Here is a 17,645-nt window from a genome sequence, read left to right on the forward strand (position 1 = left end):
CAGCGTGGGTATTCTGGCTAGGGGACTTGCCTCTGCCACTACTGGTGCTTTTCCTCTGGTTAGCCGTGGGACTAATCCATCGACTGACCAGGGTCAGAGTCGAAGACCAGGTCGAACGGTCGAAATTCGACCTTTGTTGCCGTTTCTCTTGTTGGGGTTCTCTAGGTGGCCTCGGTGGTACCGACTCCGGTATCCTTGGGTGCCCTCTTGAACTGCTTTGTCTGCCTCTTTTCACGCCTGCCCTCTTCAATAATCACCAGGCACCCAATTAAGGGTTGTTGAATTATGTACTGGAGTAGATAGAGTTCTCCGTCTGCAGGTTACTGCAACTTGGCTGGTCAGCCTATTCGTTTACAGGCAAGTCCCCTGAAGCATACTCGTATCTCACTGCGCACAAACCCTTGAGTGGGCTCTTGTTGAGCAGTTTCCCCTCGGCAGCCGCGAGCCAGGGACCAGAAGCGAGCAAGTGACGAACAGTGACCAGGTCAAAGCCTGCAAGGAAGATACGTCCTTCTCCATCAGACCTTGCGGGCAGTGGACAGGGCCACTCAGGATGGAATTGGCTGCTGCAGGATAGGCAATGGGTGGCCACGCACGGGGCGAGTGAGAAATCTTTTCTTTGCTCATCAGAATGGCGACGCAACTCAGGTCTGCGCCAATAGGGTCAATTCTTGTATGTGCATCAACAGTGTCGGCACGGTGGCTCAAGCCTTCGCTCACTTTGATGCGTCCATGCTCTCTGCTCGTCAGACAAGTAAATTGTGTGGGGAAGACACTTGGAACCGGGAGGCGTTATTTGGCTCCCCCAATCCCGTGAGCCATGGTCTATCCAGGGCAAAAGGCGGTCAAGCGGGAGAAATGAGGGTGTCTCCGCCGAGCAGCAAACCCCCGACCAAGTCCTCATCGTGGGCCTTGCTTCAGAGACAGTGACACCAGGAATGGAATGGAATTCATCCGCTGGCCGAGGTTTGTTAGTACAGTACATACCAAGTACATCTTCGTATGTAGGTACCTCTGTGAACCGCTGTGTGGGACGGCTCTCAAGTGTTTCTAAAGTTCTGTGCCCGAGCGATACTTTGGTCTCGTATATCGGTTCAGTGTCCACTCTCTTTTTGATCGGCATGGCGCAATGTTCCAATTCTGGCCCTGCTTTGACCACCAGAGTGTCACTTTGAACCCCACAGCCCTGGCCCCTGCCTGGATACATTCAGAGAGTAGGTCATGTCATCTTTCCGCAATTTTGGTACCTTCAGCGAAAAGGCCATTGACAGACGCATGACCCGAGGGCAGACAGCTCGTGAGAACCAAAGACGTGGACGTTTGCATTCAGGAGTCGGCCCGACGTCAAACGCACCGGTGCTTAACATATGTACCTCTAGTTTGGTACCGGCATGCTGTGACCTTTTAGGAGCATCACCAAGGCCGGGAATCCTGGTCCGGGCTCTAGAAGCAGTGAATAGCATATTGAGCCTGCTTCCGAGATGTATACCTCAGCAGCCTGCCAAAGACGGTGCTACGGAATGAGGTTTCCTGCCCAAGCTAATGCTCGCACCGTATTGTGGTGATCCTCTATAGGACCACAAGCGACAAGCATGAAAAAAGTTGAAAGGCCCCGCCTTCTGTAAGCGACTATGAAGTGGGCTAACGATGTGGCCACTTCATATTGCAAATCACTCCTCAACGCATTGTTGAAAGCACCCCGGCAGCATGCCCAATCAGCCATAGCGCAAGTGGTTCAAGTATCGCGCACGCTCGAGCAGACTCCAAGCTAGAGCTTCGTTAGGCTTGACGCAAGTGCTGAACCGGGATCGAATCTGATTGAGGGATAAGACCATCAACGGGAAGCACGCCACAGACCCGCTGGCCAGCTGTACAAGTGAATCCCCTGCATGAAAAGAATGAAAAAGAGGCCATTGACCAGAAAAGCCCCCACACTCGCTGGTGCAGACCTTGAGAGTGAAGGCGTCCACGGCGTCCCCAAGAGCAAATCATTCTCCTTGTTGGGCATTCGCATCCGTGCTCTGGCCAACGTCGGAATCTCGGGCCATTGTGTGTTTCAGACTGACAGGGTCATCCCATGGATGGATAGTAAAGGAGGGGAAGTTTGCCCAGATGCTTTCAGGAACTTAGGTACAACATGGCGTTCATCCAATGGAATAGCCCCTGGTGCTGATTGTGTGGGAAATTGTCTTTGATCGCAGACGCTCGGCGCACTTTCCACACTTGAGCGTGACCCCTCCTTTCACCGCCCTGGCCTCGCTTAGTCATTCATCCTGCGGCAGAATTGATTCACGAAAAAAGTTGCCCACCTCGACGGATTATTCGTTTGAGCCTCGCAATATTGCATTTACCAAATCGTCCGCAGTGTGGGATCTCTCGCTGTAACACAAAGCCATGCAAGGCTTGCCTGTGGACCGTTCATCCTCCGATTTTGCTCTCCCCTGACGAGCAATGCCACCCAAGAGAAAGACCGATGGCGCGCTCGGTGCGCCATTACACGGCGCTCGAAAACCCATCCCAAAGGTAAATTGAACTTGCTCCTGTTCGCTGAGGAGGAATTTGACAGAGACAGACTCCCGCAGTACGCAAAGCATCTGCTAAAGATGGGGCGCCACTCGACGAGCGCGCCGCCCAAGACTCATTACCCGGGCAGAACCTGAAGGAAAACCCTAAGACTGGAAGACAGTCCCGAAGACCTCATCACCATGCAGACAGCTTCGATGCGGCGCTGGAACCTTTCTACTATGATAAATCCCTGACCGATCCTATCGATACTGCACGAGACAAATGGAACTTGCTCCCAGCTTTCCTAAAGGTGAAAGGGCTGGTCAAACAACATGTGGACTCATTCAATCACTTTGTTGACGTCGAGTTGAAAAAGATCATCGATGCTGAACCGATCATTACAAGCGACATTGATCCAAGATTCTACGTCAAATATGAAAACATTTACATTGGAAAGCCCTGCAGGAATGATGAGATGGAAAAATTCCAACTGAAAGAATTCAGGGAATCGACTGTCACCCCAAACGAGTGTCGTCTGCGCGATCTTACATATGCAGCTCCAATCTTGGTCGATATCCGATATACAAAGACCAGAGATGCATGGCGTCACAAGGCAGTACCAATCGGGCGCTTGCCAGTGATGTTGCGGAGTAACAAATGCGTTCTCGCCAACAAGTCGGAAGCCGAGATGTGCGCCATGGATGAATGCCCCCTGGACCCTGGAGGTTATTTCATTGTCAACGGCACTGAGAAGGTGATTCTAGTCCAGGAACAGCTCAGCAAGAACCGCATCATCGTCGAAGCCGATACTAAGAAAGACCTCATCACTGCCTCGGTCACTAGCTCCACCCATGCGAGAAAGTCAAAGAGCTATATCGTCCTCAGGAAGGACCTCTTGTATATGAAACACAACATTCTCAAGGAGGACATACCCATTTGTGTCCTGTTGAAGGCAATGGGTGTTTCCTCGGATATGGACATGATGAATATTGTTGCTGGCCTCGATAGGAACCTACAAGACGACTTTGCCATCAATTTTGAAGAAACGATCAAAACACAAATTCACACGCAACAACAGGCTTTAGAATACATCGGAGCACGCCTCAAGATTACTGCAAAGTCGACTCCCTTCGGACAAGCTCGCAGAAATTTTGTTCAGGAAGCTGTCGAGGCCATCAGTTCCGTCTTCATAGCTCATGTCCCGATCGAGGATCTCAACTTCAGACCCAAGGCCCTTTACGTAGCCCATATGGCACGTCGCGCCCTGATGGCAAAGCGAAACCCGGGCTTAGTCGATGATCGAGATTACGTGGGCAACAAGCGGCTGGAGCTGGCTGGACAATTGCTGTCTCTTCTCTTTGAGGACTTGTTCAAAAAGTTCAACTACGACGTCAAGCAGAAAATCGACAAAGAATTGAGGAAACAGAATAAAACCGCCTTGGTAGACCCTGTCAGGATCATGGTTGGAGCACAAGGCAATATCACTCAAGGCATGAACAGAGCAATCGCGACGGGCAATTGGAACTTGAAGCGATTTCGCATGGACAGAGCTGGTGTCACCCACTTGCTCAGTCGACTGAGCTTCATCGCCTCCCTCGGCATGATGACCCGCATATCGAGTCAATTCGAGAAGACACGCAAAGTCAGCGGCCCGCGGGCCCTCCAACCATCATCTTTCGGCATGCTTTGTCCTGCAGATACGCCTGAAGGTGAAGCTTGTGGTCTGGTGAAGAACCTAGCTTTGATGACACACATCACCACAGATGACGAAGAGGCACCGATCAAACGACTCATCTTTATGCTAGGTGCTGAAGACATAGTCACCGTCGGAGGATCCGAACTCTACTCTCCTGGTTCGTACCTCGTGCTGTTGAACGGTACTCCTGTAGCCGCCACTCGGCAACCCTCTCACTTTCTTTCTTCGTTTCGACGGCTCCGCAGATCAGGACGAATCTCCGAGTTCGTGTCCATTTTCATCAACCATCACCACAACACAATCCAAGTGGCAACAGATGAAGGTCGGATATGCCGGCCCTTGATCATCGTCGAGGATAAGAAATCCAAGGTCACCAAGCGGTACTTGAAGTCCCTCAGGCAGGGTTCAATGGACTTTGACGACTTCCTCGCCCGCGGTCTCGTTGAATATCTGGACGTCAACGAGGAGAATGATAGCAATATCGCCATGTATGAATCTGATATCAACGCAACGACTACCCACTTGGAGATTGAACCTTTTACGATCCTCGGAGCCGTTGCGGGGCTGATTCCGTATCCTCATCACAACCAGTCGCCTCGAAATACCTATCAGTGCGCTATGGGAAAACAAGCTATCGGGTTCATTGCTAACAACCAGTTCTTGAGGATTGATACATTACTTTATCTTATGGTCTATCCTCAGAAACCCCTAGTGAAGACCAGGACTATCGAACTGGTGAAATACGACAAACTCCCAGCTGGCCAAAACGCGACGGTGGCCGTCATGTCATATAGTGGGTACGATATCGAAGATGCCCTCGTCCTCAACAAAGCATCGGTTGACCGCGGCTTTGGCCGCTGCCAGGTTCTTCGGAAGTATCCTGTCAGCATCAAGACTTATGCGAATGAGACAAGCGACATGGTCTACCCACCCACCAAGAATAGTGACGGCACCGTAGCCAAGGGTCATGCTCTGCTTGATTCAGATGGTGTCGCGTCTGTCGGTGAAAAAGTCAGTAGCGGCGAGATCTACGTCAACAAATATGTCCCCAGGAACGCCAACTCTTCAGGGTTGTCAGAGAATGGCTCCGATAGTCCTCGCACTTTTGGAATGGATCCACAACCACAGAAATATCGTCTTCCAGACCCGAGTTATATTGACAAAGTCATGGTGACCGAAGCTGAACCTGGCCATCAAATTATCAAAGTGCAAACGCGGCAGACACGGGTCCCTGAAGTCGGCGACAAATTCTCTTCCAGACACGGGCAGAAAGGTGTGGTGGGAATTATTGCTGAGCAAGTCGACATGCCCTTCTCAGATCTTGGTATCACGCCGGACATTATCATGAACCCTCACGGTTTCCCCTCTCGAATGACAGTTGGTAAAATGTTGGAGCTTGTCTCTGGAAAAGCTGGTATTCTCAAAGGAAAATTCGAGTACGGTACCGCATTTGGTGGTAGCAAGCTCGAAGATATGTCAAGAGCCCTGATTGAAGCAGGCTACAGTTACGATGGCAAGGATTATCTCACCTCTGGAATTACTGGTGAACCCCTCCCTGCTTATGTCTTTACTGGACCCATCTACTATCAGAAACTCAAGCATATGGTTCAAGACAAGATGCATAGTCGTTCTCGTGGCCCGCGAGCCATTCTGACACGCCAACCTACAGAAGGACGTTCTAGAGACGGAGGTCTGCGATTGGGAGAAATGGAACGTGACTGCCTCATCGCATATGGCGCGTCACAACTGCTTCGCGAGCGCTTAATGTTATCGAGCGACCAACATCAAGTGGACGTCTGTGAGAACTGTGGCTTCATGGCCTTTGCGCGATGGTGTCAGCGGTGCAGCAAAGCAGGCGAATCGGGATCGAACGTGGTCAGAATGACTCTGCCATACGCATTCAAGCTCTTGCTGAACGAACTTGGGAGCATGAATGTCAATACGAGATTGATTGTGTCCGATGAGTTTCCTGCCGACGGCTCGAGGCGGGCATGAAAGGGAATCGAGGGTTAAAATGGGCACGAAGTGGACGGATTTCCTGGAGCAGAATCGCAGGGGGGTTTTTTGGCACATATGCATAGCGGTGGTGTCCTTGATCACAGACCAAGGCAGACTTGAGGGTTTGTCACGGCATACTTTGCGGCATACTTTGCGGCATACTTTACGGGATGTCTTTCGTCCATGTTACGTGCAGGGCATCAGCGACGGCGCTTTATTGTTTGCTCCGAATTTTCATGGACTCTTTCTGTCTTAACAACGCCTCGCTAGTTGGCGACCAGCCCTTTTGTTACTGGCATGTGAAATGAATGAGAGGATACCCGACCGGCACTTGTCCTTGTTCTTGTAGAGAAAAACGAAAAGCCAACGGACTCAGATAGAAAAGCATTACTCAACCACACTTCTTAAGTATCCTACATGTTCTTTTTTCTGGTAATCTGGAAACACTTGACATGACTGTTGACCATGTATGTCTAGTCTATCAAGATGAGATTTCCTACGGTATAAAGTTGATCCATACACACATAACAAATGCAATCTGGCTCTTTAATTGTTGTCAACTCAACACAACTAAAGACTGCCCCCATCATAACCACCGCAACCACCGACATTCACTCTCAGAAATGAAGCCACGAGATGGCGGGGAAAATAAACAATCCTCGCCCCTTCTGTCTTCTGGAATGCACCGTTTGGCCACTCGATGCTCATCCTCGTCTTCATCTTCGTCCATTCTGTCTGTCTGCCTTGGAGTGTCATGTCGTATTGTGTTGTGTCTCGTCGACTTGCCTGCCCCCCGTGTGCCGTGAGTCTCAGGCCCGACTCAGCTTCAAGATCCTGGACTTACTTGTGTCGTTGTCTCTAGCCTCACGGAGCTATGACCAGGTTTCCATTCTGTACAGCGAACTGGAGTTTTTTGGGGTTTTGCTGGGCTGTCTTCGTGCCCTGACCCTGGCCCTGGAGGTTCCCGCCGCCGCCGCCGCCGCCGCCGCCGTTGTTATTGTTGTCGTCATTGTCATCACTGGAATCATCGCTGTCGTGACTACTGCCGTTGCTCGATGGGGGCGGCGGCGTCTGCGGCGCCCGGGCAGCAACGGCCGCGTTGTCGAGCCCGTTGAACCAGCGATCGTGCGGGTTGCGCTGGCTGTATAGGGTCTTCCAGTTGGCCGTGGACCAACCGGCAGGGAAGCCGCCGTACTTTGCCGCGGGCAGCTTCAGCATGGGCTCGTCCGGGTCGGTGAAGGCGTGCTCGATCAGGCCGCGGAACTCCTTGCGCGAGGGCTGGAAGCCCGCGTCCCCGAGGGGCATGTCGTTGATCTCGTGGCCGCGGTAGTAGACCTTGGGCGGGTAGTTGCCGTGGCGTTTGGCGCGCTTGATGGCGAGGCGGAGGCCGCGGCGCGTCTGGTCCATGAGCTCGAGCTGCGACGGGCGGTTCGCCGGGTCCGGGTCCAGGCACCTCCGGATCAGGTGGCGGAGCCGGCTGCTGTAGACGCCCGGCGTCTTAGTGTGGACGTGCGAGATCTGGTGGTTCCCGTTCCGCCGGTATCTTTCGAGTGTCTTGGCTCGGATCTGGCTGAGGTGTTTGGGGCTGCCTCGGAGTGTCACGAGATCGAATATGGTCTGTCCGGCGCCGTAGATCTGAAAGAAAAACAAGGCGGATATATCAGCAAAATGTGTCTCTCTCTTAAGATGTCTAACAACGGTTCTCACTACCACACACCACCCAAAGAAGGGACGGCATCTGCCAGGATCGGTTCCGCAGCTGAGAAAAAAGACCAAACTTACATTCAATGCGTGATCAAAGATCACATCACCGCCAGAACCAAAGTTGTCTGTCTCACGTTCCTGCGCAGCTCCGTACCAATCATGAGGCCGACGTATGGCATCGTGAGTCCTGACCCAGCCGCCGTCTGGCGGGATCTCCCAATTCGAACCGAAATGTGCTTGTTCCTGCGTCGTGTCCTTGTCAGCGTAGCCCAGGTTTCTGGATCACAATTCATGAACGTATCTAGGGAAGGAGGGGCAAGCAAAAGGGACAAGGGAAGAAGATAGAAACGCTTTGCTTACCGTTGGCTTATGGGAACGGGTGCCACGCCACCACGTTTCAGTTGGGTTCCACACTCGCAGTTCTTCCGAGTCGTGATAAGCCGAGTACAAGGATAGGCCGTAGTCATTCAACAGAACAGATGGGTACTCCTCGCCTCCGTGTGGATATCCCAGGAGCACATTGTCTGGTTTCCAATCCAGGTGAAGGCAGAACAAGTCTTCTAGGTGCACAATCTCGAGGTACTCCTCTTTGATGGCTCTGCTGTCGTACGGGGGAGCATCCCGAAGAGCCTCGCACGCCTTTGCCAGGGAATGAAAGAGATGCCAGATGAAAACCTCGGGGAGATAGGTGTCCCAGCATCGGTAAAGGCGGGAGAGGCGATACAGACTGCCGTAGGGACAGTATTCCAGATAAAACCGGTATCGACCTGTCTGCCCGCGACGGTCGTCACAAATGAACTTGTATTCGCGCAGTTGCGGTGAGACACCAGGATATTGAGAGTTGATGTCCCTGTGGATGACGGCCTCTGTCAACTGTCTCGGATACGCAGCAGGGTCGGCTTCAGTGGCCTCGACGTTGGTGGTAGCTTCGTTGTACTTGGATTGCTTCAGGATAAGCTCGTCGACAATCTGATTCTGGTCATTTCGCTTCTGCCACAGGCCGACTATGCCATATCCGCCCCTTCCAATCAGTCTAATGGGACCCCACTCCGCATCGTCCGCTTCGTCTTGCTCAAAGTAGAGCCATTTGCGAAGGAAGGACTCCTCTTCTGGTACCTGGCCAAAGGCGCCTCGCTGTTTTCGATCGTCGTACCATGCCTGGTCAAAGTCCTGAGGCACTTGTCGCTCTGCGTCGACTCTGGGATGGTATCTGATGATGTAGTCATCGCCGTCACCGAAGTCGAATTCCTCGAAGGGCTGACCGTCCAAGCGCTTGCCTTGTTCAGGCATGATGTGAGGACGAAATATACTCTCAATCAGAAAGGTAAGCAAGCTGAGTGGTCTTTGGGTCTTGGGGCTGAACGTGAGAAAGCAATCCCTTGACTGTCAATGATGGAGAAAGGTCGCCAGGTGCAGGTGGTATTACGATTAAAGTAGAACCTGAACGCATCCAGAACACAGAAACAATGAAACAAAGGAGATGTGACCGTCCAGACCATGAATGAAAGATGCATTTAGCCCGTGCATCTCGATAAAGAAGTTCGTGGTGGTGCTGCTGAACGAGGACTTGACCACGCAAAGTCTGACTGACGAAGCTGTTCTTCAGCACTTGTTTGCCATTGCCATTGCCTGAGAAGCCATGGCGGACACATAGCAAAAGAATCGTGAGAGATCATCGTTCCTGGCGAGGCAGTATGCAGTGTGTCCGCCCAAGGAAGAAGTCGAAGCGATGTCCACGGACACAAAGAGTTGGTTGTTTGATTCTGTCCGTCCAGGTCAAAGAAGAAACACAGTTGCTGCATTGAGCCTAGTTTATTTATTGAGCTTGGCTCTTATTATGTAATCCAACCTCTCGGATGCGGCGATCTGCCTCCGGACTTACCATGATGGGTAACCCGCGACGGAAGTTGATCGCCGATACCGAAGCCCCACGTCCCCTCAATGATCAAGGCTTCTTCCCTGTGTTCCTGTACTACTACCGACATCAGGGCCATTGAGGGGTTGAATGCTCAAGCAGACTCGTTCGCTCTAAGATCCTTCCTTTTTTAACTAACACGACAGACCAAAGTAACTACTAACCCAAGAAAGACAGACCTCTCAACATGGCGATCGAAGGCGTCCCGAAAGAAATGCTTGCGGTGCAAATCGTAGAGGTAAGTCCAGGACGTGGCTGTAAGCAAAATCAATGAACCACTATCTGCCAGAGGCAAGAAGCTGATATGAGGTGGCTGTGGGTGGCATCAGTTCAACAAACCGTATACGATCCATAAAGTTCCCACCCCTTCCAGCCTCAAACCGTACGAAATCCTGCTCAAGACGGTGGTCGCATCGTTATGCCACACGGACGGTATGGTAGTTGCCGGTAAATTCCCGACGAAATTGCCCTGCACCGCATCACACGAAGGGACAGGCATCGTCGTTGCCGTCGGTGATCAAGTCACCAATTTCAAAAAGGGCGATCGTGTCATGTCTGGTCTCCCACGGGCCCCGTGTGGGAAGTGCTTCAACTGCCAGGGTCCAAATGATTGGCATCAGTACTGTGAGCACATCGAGGGCCACATTGGTGTCTTCGTGGACGGCGCTTTCAGTGAGTATCACGTCGTGGACAGCCGGACAAGTTGTCATATTCCGGACAAAGTGAGCTTTGCAAGTGCAGCACCCCTCGCTTGCGCCGGGTGTACCATATATCGTGCAATCATCGTTGCCGAGGTTCCAGAGGGGGGTTGGTTAGGCATTGTGGGTGCCGGTGGCGGGCTGGGCCACCTGGGCATTCAGTTCGCCCTGGCCAAAGGGTTCAATGTCGTTGCCGTCGATGCCAGAGACGAAGGGCTCGAGTTGTGCAAAAAAGCAGGCGCAAAGCACATTTTCGACGCGCGCGAGGGCAAGGAGAAGGTCGTGGAGCAGGTGCAGAAGCTCACAGGTGGCCTGGGCGTCCACGCTTCGATCAACGTGTCGGAACACGAAACCTCGGCCGACACGGCGTGTGCCATCACGAGGATGCATGGAACCATGGTGCAGACTGCACAGCCGGACCGGTGGGTGTACCCTCGCTACAAGTGAACACAACGGCGCTGACTTCCAGGGCAGGGTCTGCGTGGCCTTCCAGGAATTGATTTTCCGAGACATTCGCATCAAGGGGACATTGATCGCCGGACAGGAATACAGCCAGCAAATGCTGAACGATGCGGCCAAGTACGGAATCAAGGTCGAAACGAATCTCTTTTACGGGTTGGAGGAAGTGCCTAAGATGGTTGAGCTAGCTCACTCGGGAAAGATGAAGGGAAAGGCTGTTTGCGTGGTCGACAAGGCCGAGTTTGAAAAGGAGAAGCTTTAAAGCGTCCTCAAGATGTAGGAAGTATGGCAAGGGTTGGTATGGTCCACGTCGGAATGCCGTAACGATTCTAGCGGAGACGAACGGTCCTGGATGGTTCGCGGACTAATCTTCACGAACAGCCTTGTCTACCTATCTTTCCTCCACAGACTTGTCTCCAATACACACACGCCTGCTTTTCTGCATTGACACTCTTTCTCCCTATGATTCCGGGATAGATATTTGCCCAATGAGGGACCTAAGATACCCATCCCACACCTGTTCTTCATTGTCCGGTAATTCGACAAGACACTGTGGACGGCTGTTTCTTGTAATCGGGCCCGTTGTGGCCATTTAATGCCTACCTAGGTAGCTGGTGCAAAGCGGAGAGAAGATCTATCATCACATCACTCGCCCGCTCGTCCGCCCACGCGCCAAATATTCATGCCGTCTTCAGCCCGGGCACATATAATAACAATAATACGCACAACAATTCCGTCGCCGTTGCGCCGTGATGCCGTTCCTGCTCGAACCTGAAGCCAGAGGTTCATTCCCAACAAGCCATATCTCATACAGCCGGAGCCTTACAGTTGGCATCTCTGCAATTCGGTCGAATATCACAATCGCCATTCTTTCAGGAGACTCCTCTCGATGCCATCCAAAACTTTCCTCTTGCGCCGTGCAAATGCCTCGCTCAACGCTCTTCCCTGCGACCATATATGTATGCAGGTGCCGGCATGATATTGACGACTAAAATCCGAAACTTGGGCATGCTGTACATTTATTTCCATGAACAATTCTCAAACGCCGGTGAACTCCATGCGTCGTGTGAAACCCAAAAAATCCATCTCCAATTAGGATCCATCGGCTTGTTGATCACACAAAACAGAATCGAAAATGTCTTTTGTCTTTTTCTTGTCTTCCTCAATCAGTCGCTCTCCGGCATGCGCATGTACGCATCGATGGCCGCACTGAATGCTGCGAAGCCAGCACACCCGAGCGCAGCAGCCTGGGGCCCTGCCTTGTGCGCCAATATCCCGCCCGTTATGCAGCCGGCAGAGACGCTGTTCGAGAGATCACTCTTGGCCCGGAAGCCTTCTATGCAGCACTCTGTGCCACTATAAAGCGCACCGATGAGGGCGAAGTTCTTGGCCGACGAGTATGATTTCGAACCCATGTCTTTGAGGCCTCGCCGGAGTTGTTCGCGGACCGGGAGGTTGGTTATTTGCTGGCCCTGAGGCGATAAGGGAGTGTCGTAGGCCATCTATTGCAGAGACCAGTCAGTCAAAAGGATTTGGCGACGGAAGACGTGGCATTGAGAGACAGAATCGTCCACAGGTAGACTGCGGGCGAAGGTTCGGTGCGAAGAGAGGGAAAATAGTGTAGCTTACACTCGACATGAACAGGCCAAAGGCGCCGCCGAGAACGAAACCCATTCCACCTGCCAGAGCTGATTTGGCGACGCATGATTCCATTCCTTTTTGCATCTGTGTCCGCGCATCCCAATCGATTAGCTATCGGTTCTTCTTGCGCCATTCCACGGCCATGATTGCCAGGAAGCCAGAGTGCCATGCTCCGCATGCTGCCCCATACCACACGAAAGCCTGAGGGATATTTTGTGCTGGCTCACCATCTTCACCATCTGCTGCTCCTGCTCGCTCAAGCCTGCGTTTCCTCCTGCTCCGCCGCTCATCCCCGGTCCGCCGAATGCGCCTGGGAACGCCATCGTCAAGGACGTCGTTCAATTTATGGTAAGGAGTGGATGTGGTCAGGAGGAGGATGGGGGTTCGTTTTGTCCGAGTGCGAGATCGGGCGGGATACTGATGCAAGCACTTTTGTACTTGTTAGATGAAGAATCGCTGGGGCCCATGTGCGCAAATGCCTGCGGCAAAAAGAAATTCGCGTTTGTCGATCGGAGCGGGATTTTGCGGCGAAAATGCTCCGGGCTTCCGATTGGCGGAGGTATGAGCACCACCAGATACATGGCAAGGCTGCCGCCGCACGGGGAGAAAAGGGTACTGGACCGAGTAGAATATACCTCGATAGGACAGAAATGAGTTCTACCACAGAGGAGCCGCCCATAGTCAAACTCGTCTGGAGCTGGAAGGCAAATCACTCTCTCGAATCGACTATATTTGATAACATGATAGAACTCGCTGTACGATATACTGACTCCCCTTCTGTGAGGTGCAAAATGGGATCATGAATTCGTTGCAGTCCTAGTCATCATCCATTGTGTCACTCGGCGCATTGGTTCGGCCGGCTGCTGCAACATTCAGTGTCTGAATATCCTCGAGGCACTATCTAATCCGGAGGGGACGAGTTGCGCTGTGTATCTTTCCCCAGTAGGAGCTCCCCAGACTTTTGCGGTTCTGCGCGCGTGCTGTGAAGATAGTTCATTCGCCGTGGCCGAGAGTCCTTGCCATGCTTATTCTGGCGTACATTTGGGCCAGTCAACAGTCTTCTCATATTTGTCCCAGCCAGGGACAACCCGACCCCTGTTTAAGAGTCTTCTCACGATGAGTTGACAACAGGGATCGCCTTTCTGAGATCACCTCGTCTTCAACATATCGTATCGGAGAGCAGCAGTCTCCGGACAATATATCCTTGGTCGGATGCTCTTCGATGGGAAGTTGCCTTTTCTTCCTGTAGCGATACTTGGAAGGGTTTCGAATGGGTTGGAACTCATTCATCTTCCTCTGCCTCGGCCGCCGCCGCTGCCGCCAAACATTCCTCCCATCTGCTGCATGAGAGCATCCATTCCACCGCCACCGCCTCCAGCTCCCATGCCCATGTTTTGCATCATCTGCATCATCTTGCCCAGATCACCACCAGGCATGCCGCCCCGGCCGCCACCCATACTTTGCATCCGTTTCTGCATGGCTGCGAGCTGCTGTTGCCTGTTCCCGCCTTGCAACATACTGTTGGCTTTGGCCATGTTCTTCTTCTGTTGGCCCATGTTCTTGGCCACGCTGGCCATCACTTTATGTTGTGTCAGAAGTTCTTCGACATCTCTGACACTGGTGCCCGAGCCACAGGCGATTCTCACCATTCGAGACGGCTGTGATATCAGGATTTTGCCATCAGAGTCCAGCTCTTTCGTCGTCATGCTGTCAAAAATGTATACCATTCTTTTCAGCTTTTCAGTTCCGTCCTCGTCGGACATGCCCTGCATCAGGCCACTCATACCGGGTATCATACTGCCGATCTTGGAAAGAGGGCCCATCTTCATTATGTTCGTGATTTGCTCTTTCATGTCGCGGATCGTGAAGATACCCTCTGCCAAATGTTTCTGGGTTTCCTTCATCCCTGCTGACTCCCTTGTGAGTGTTTGAATGTGCTCAATCAGACCGCTCATGTCTCCATATCCGAGGAGCTTGGAGATAAATGATCTTGCATCGAACCGCTCTAGATCTGCCAAGTGTTCACCGGTACCAAGAAAGATGATAGGAGTATGGGTTGCAGCTGCAGCGGCGATAGCACCTCCTCCGGCTGCACCACCGTCTGTTTTGGTGATGATAAGAGCACCAAAGTCAGCTGTGGCTTTGAAAGCGGCCGACTGTGCCTCGGCCGCTTGACCAATCGTGCCATCCAAAACCATGATTGTCTGATCAGGTTTGATGGCATTTTGTACCAGAATCATTTCTTGGAACAAGTCTGCTTCCTGTTTATGTCTCCCTGAGGTATCAACGATGATAACCTCAAATTTCTCTTTCTTGAATCTCCCGACACCCTCAGCAGCTACCACTGCAGGATCCGTTTGTGTGAGTGAACCGTAGTACGGTATCTTTGCTTTTGTAGCGTTCTGTTTCAGCTGATCATAAGCGCCTGCTCTGAAGGTATCCGCGCAGACTAGACAGGCTTTGAAACCCCGGGCGGCGTAGTACCTCGCCAGCTTCGTACAGGTTGTAGTCTTTCCCGCGCCTTGAAGACCGACCATCATGATCACGTTCGACCTGCCTTTCTTCGGTCTATATGGTTCCGCATGGGGATCGACGAGTTGGACTAGATGTTCGAAGACCGCTTGTTGGATCATGCGCTTCTTGCCATTCGAAGTTGTGTGAGGCGGAAGGTCTTTAAAGTTGACAGCGCTCTGTATCGACTTTCGCAGGTTCTTAACAAGTCGAACATTGACGTCGGCCGACAGGAGGGCCGAACATATCTCCTTGATCATGGCATCGAAGGCTTTCTCGTCGAGGTTGGGTTCTCGATTGAGGTTCGACACTGCGGCATTGATGCGCCGCCCTAGGTCTGAGAGAACCATCTTGCAAGAGATGAGAGAGGTGTTGCAAGAGAAATTCTGATATACGGGTAAGTTCAACCTTTGGGGCCGGCGAGATCAAAGAGAGTGAAGGCGACACGAAGTTGACGGCGAGACGGGTTCGATGCGAGTGTGGGGAAGAATGCGACATCAAAAGTGGGAGTCAAGTTGCACCGCAGTTTTGCCGGGAATTTTCAAAGAAATTCCAGAACAAATCTTGGCCGGTCTCGAGTGATACCAGCACGTACTGTTTCTCATTATCCCCAGCGACCCGCTCATTATACCACGCCCAAGATGGCTCCTCTATCACAAAAGAAGCGTAAAGTCGAAGATGGGATGCGTGGGAAGACCGAGCGACCGAAGAAGCGTTTTCGCAAACAAGTCGAGTACCACAGCTCAAGCGACGACGAGGAGGAACAAGAAGAACAAGGATTCACTCCCGTGAATTTGGACGATAGCGACGATGAGCAACCCGCAGTGAAGAGGGCCAAGTCAAAAACGAAGACGCCAACCCCTGCTGAAGGGGATGATGCATCTGATGCACACACAGAAGACGAAGACCAAGAGACGCACCCTGACGAAGCTGGGACTTCGGACGAGGACAGCACGGAAGAAGGCCCTCATGAGACAGACAGACGGAGAAAAACAAGCAAGAGGAACGATCCGGAAGCGTTTTCTACCTCGATATCAAAAATCCTGTCGACCAAGCTGTCACGATCAGCTCGCAAAGACCCCGTCCTATCGAGAAGTAAGGAGGCGGCGGAAACGAGCGCCTCCCTCGCCAACGACCGCTTGGAGAAAAAGGCAAAGGCCAAATTGAGGTCAGATCGCAAGGAAGAGCTGGAACGAGGAAGAGTCAAGGACGTTTTGGGCCTCAGTTCGGGACAAGCGGGCGAGGTGGCCGAGGAAGAAAAGAGGTTGCGGAAAATCGCCCAGCGTGGTGTGGTCAAGCTCTTCAACGCCGTCCGCGCCGCTCAAGTCAAAGCTGAACAGGTGGCCAAGGAGGAGCGGAAGAAGGGGACTATAGGAATGGCAAACCGCGAGGAGAAGGTCAACGAGATGAGCAAGCAGGGATTCTTGAATCTGCTCGCAGGGAAAAAGGACGCTCAGAGCACATCGGTGCAATAGTCGGAGAACAGCCTGGGTGTTAAACAGTTTTCTGAGTATGACGCCCAGCCAAGCGAAGAGCAAAGGAGAGCGGTTTGTGATAGTACATGTCTAATGTCCAACCCTCAATCTATCATCATCAATTGCGCTTCTCGAAATCCGAAGCCTGCATGTTCCGTGTCATTTGCGGTAGTTTCACCACCAACCCGTCCAGTTCCTTGGTCATCTTGACCTGGCAGCCTAATCTCGATGTTTCCGTCAGGCCGAATGCCAGGTCTAACATGTCGTTTTCATCATCGGTGGCCTCTGGGATCTTATCATACATTTCGTCCGAATCGACTATAACGTGACACGTAGAACAGGCGCATGAACCACCACAGGCGCCTGGGTAGAAGTTGTCAGAATAAAGCAACGGAGACGGTTTGCGCAAGTGGATTCAGAACACACCTTCCATCTCCAGGTCATTGGCCTGCGCAATATCGAGCAGGTTGTCGCCCTCTGCAACCTCAAACGTATGTTCGTCCCCTTCCTTGTCTATAAATGTGACTTTGAGCCTGTCATCACCCATCAGCATGTTTCAGAAATTCCGGAGTATAAGTTGAGTCTTACTCTTCACCTGGCTTTGGCGGATCGATATGTCCATGTCTCGACACATGGGACGTGGAGAACCTCCTCCTGCGCAGCTCTAGAGAGCGTATGTGATCCCTGATCAGGTCCCTCTTTATCCCAAGCTCGTGTTGATGCCGCCGGCACAGCGTTATCGTTGTGGCATGGAGGCTGAGGTTCCGATTGAGAATTCGAGTTGCGCCGGTTTGCAAGGGTCGCACCTGGTCAGATCGAACACATCGTAGGGGATTTGCTCCGATGAGACTCCGCACACCGTTCCATCCAGACATTCTTCTCCCCGGGATCTTGCGACAGATGGCTCAAAGGGTTCGCCGCTGCTCAACAAGAGGGCAGTGAGTGTAGAGGGTTCAAAGGGCAACGGAAACTTTTTAGTCAAGAGTTGATTGGGCGTGACGCAAACTATCCAAAGCTTTCGGCCGAAGTAGACCCGCACCGAG

General features: G+C 52.3%; 7 protein-coding genes across 7 annotated transcripts; 3 read left to right on the forward strand and 4 right to left on the reverse strand.

The window, feature by feature from the left end:
• Positions 1-2,451: 2,451 nt before the first annotated feature.
• On the forward strand, positions 2,452-6,196 carry AYO21_03831 (hypothetical protein; the record flags this gene model as incomplete). Its single annotated transcript, XM_022653804.1, has 2 exons — positions 2,452-2,523; positions 2,573-6,196. 2 exons carry the CDS (start codon positions 2,452-2,454, stop codon positions 6,194-6,196), a joined length of 3,696 nt encoding a protein of 1,231 aa, XP_022513780.1.
• Positions 6,197-7,063: 867 nt separating this feature from the next.
• Positions 7,064-9,193, reverse strand: AYO21_03832 (hypothetical protein; the record flags this gene model as incomplete). The annotated part of the gene is made up of 3 exons (XM_022653805.1): positions 7,064-7,834; positions 7,982-8,158; positions 8,264-9,193. The coding sequence occupies 3 exons, from the start codon at positions 9,191-9,193 to the stop codon at positions 7,064-7,066; spliced, it is 1,878 nt and encodes a 625-aa protein (XP_022513781.1).
• Positions 9,194-10,005: 812 nt separating this feature from the next.
• Positions 10,006-11,237, forward strand: AYO21_03833 (hypothetical protein; the record flags this gene model as incomplete). The annotated part of the gene is made up of 3 exons (XM_022653806.1): positions 10,006-10,056; positions 10,148-10,938; positions 10,991-11,237. 3 exons carry the CDS (start codon positions 10,006-10,008, stop codon positions 11,235-11,237), a joined length of 1,089 nt encoding a protein of 362 aa, XP_022513782.1.
• Positions 11,238-12,141: 904 nt separating this feature from the next.
• On the reverse strand, positions 12,142-12,939 carry AYO21_03834 (hypothetical protein; the record flags this gene model as incomplete). The annotated part of the gene is made up of 3 exons (XM_022653807.1): positions 12,142-12,477; positions 12,605-12,700; positions 12,844-12,939. 3 exons carry the CDS (start codon positions 12,937-12,939, stop codon positions 12,142-12,144), a joined length of 528 nt encoding a protein of 175 aa, XP_022513783.1.
• A 963-nt stretch (positions 12,940-13,902) lies between these two features.
• Positions 13,903-15,477, reverse strand: AYO21_03835 (signal recognition particle protein SRP54; the record flags this gene model as incomplete). The annotated part of the gene is made up of 1 exon (XM_022653808.1): positions 13,903-15,477. The coding sequence occupies one exon, from the start codon at positions 15,475-15,477 to the stop codon at positions 13,903-13,905; it is 1,575 nt and encodes a 524-aa protein (XP_022513784.1).
• Positions 15,478-15,768: 291 nt separating this feature from the next.
• On the forward strand, positions 15,769-16,602 carry AYO21_03836 (hypothetical protein; the record flags this gene model as incomplete). Its single annotated transcript, XM_022653809.1, has 1 exon — positions 15,769-16,602. The coding sequence occupies one exon, from the start codon at positions 15,769-15,771 to the stop codon at positions 16,600-16,602; it is 834 nt and encodes a 277-aa protein (XP_022513785.1).
• A 118-nt stretch (positions 16,603-16,720) lies between these two features.
• On the reverse strand, positions 16,721-17,477 carry AYO21_03837 (hypothetical protein; the record flags this gene model as incomplete). The annotated part of the gene is made up of 3 exons (XM_022653810.1): positions 16,721-16,920; positions 17,029-17,135; positions 17,191-17,477. 3 exons carry the CDS (start codon positions 17,475-17,477, stop codon positions 16,721-16,723), a joined length of 594 nt encoding a protein of 197 aa, XP_022513786.1.
• Positions 17,478-17,645: the final 168 nt, after the last annotated feature.

The sequence above is a fragment of the Fonsecaea monophora genome, assembly GCF_001642475.1.
Source record: "Fonsecaea monophora strain CBS 269.37 chromosome Unknown Scaff20, whole genome shotgun sequence".
NCBI lineage: Eukaryota > Fungi > Ascomycota > Eurotiomycetes > Chaetothyriales > Herpotrichiellaceae > Fonsecaea > Fonsecaea monophora.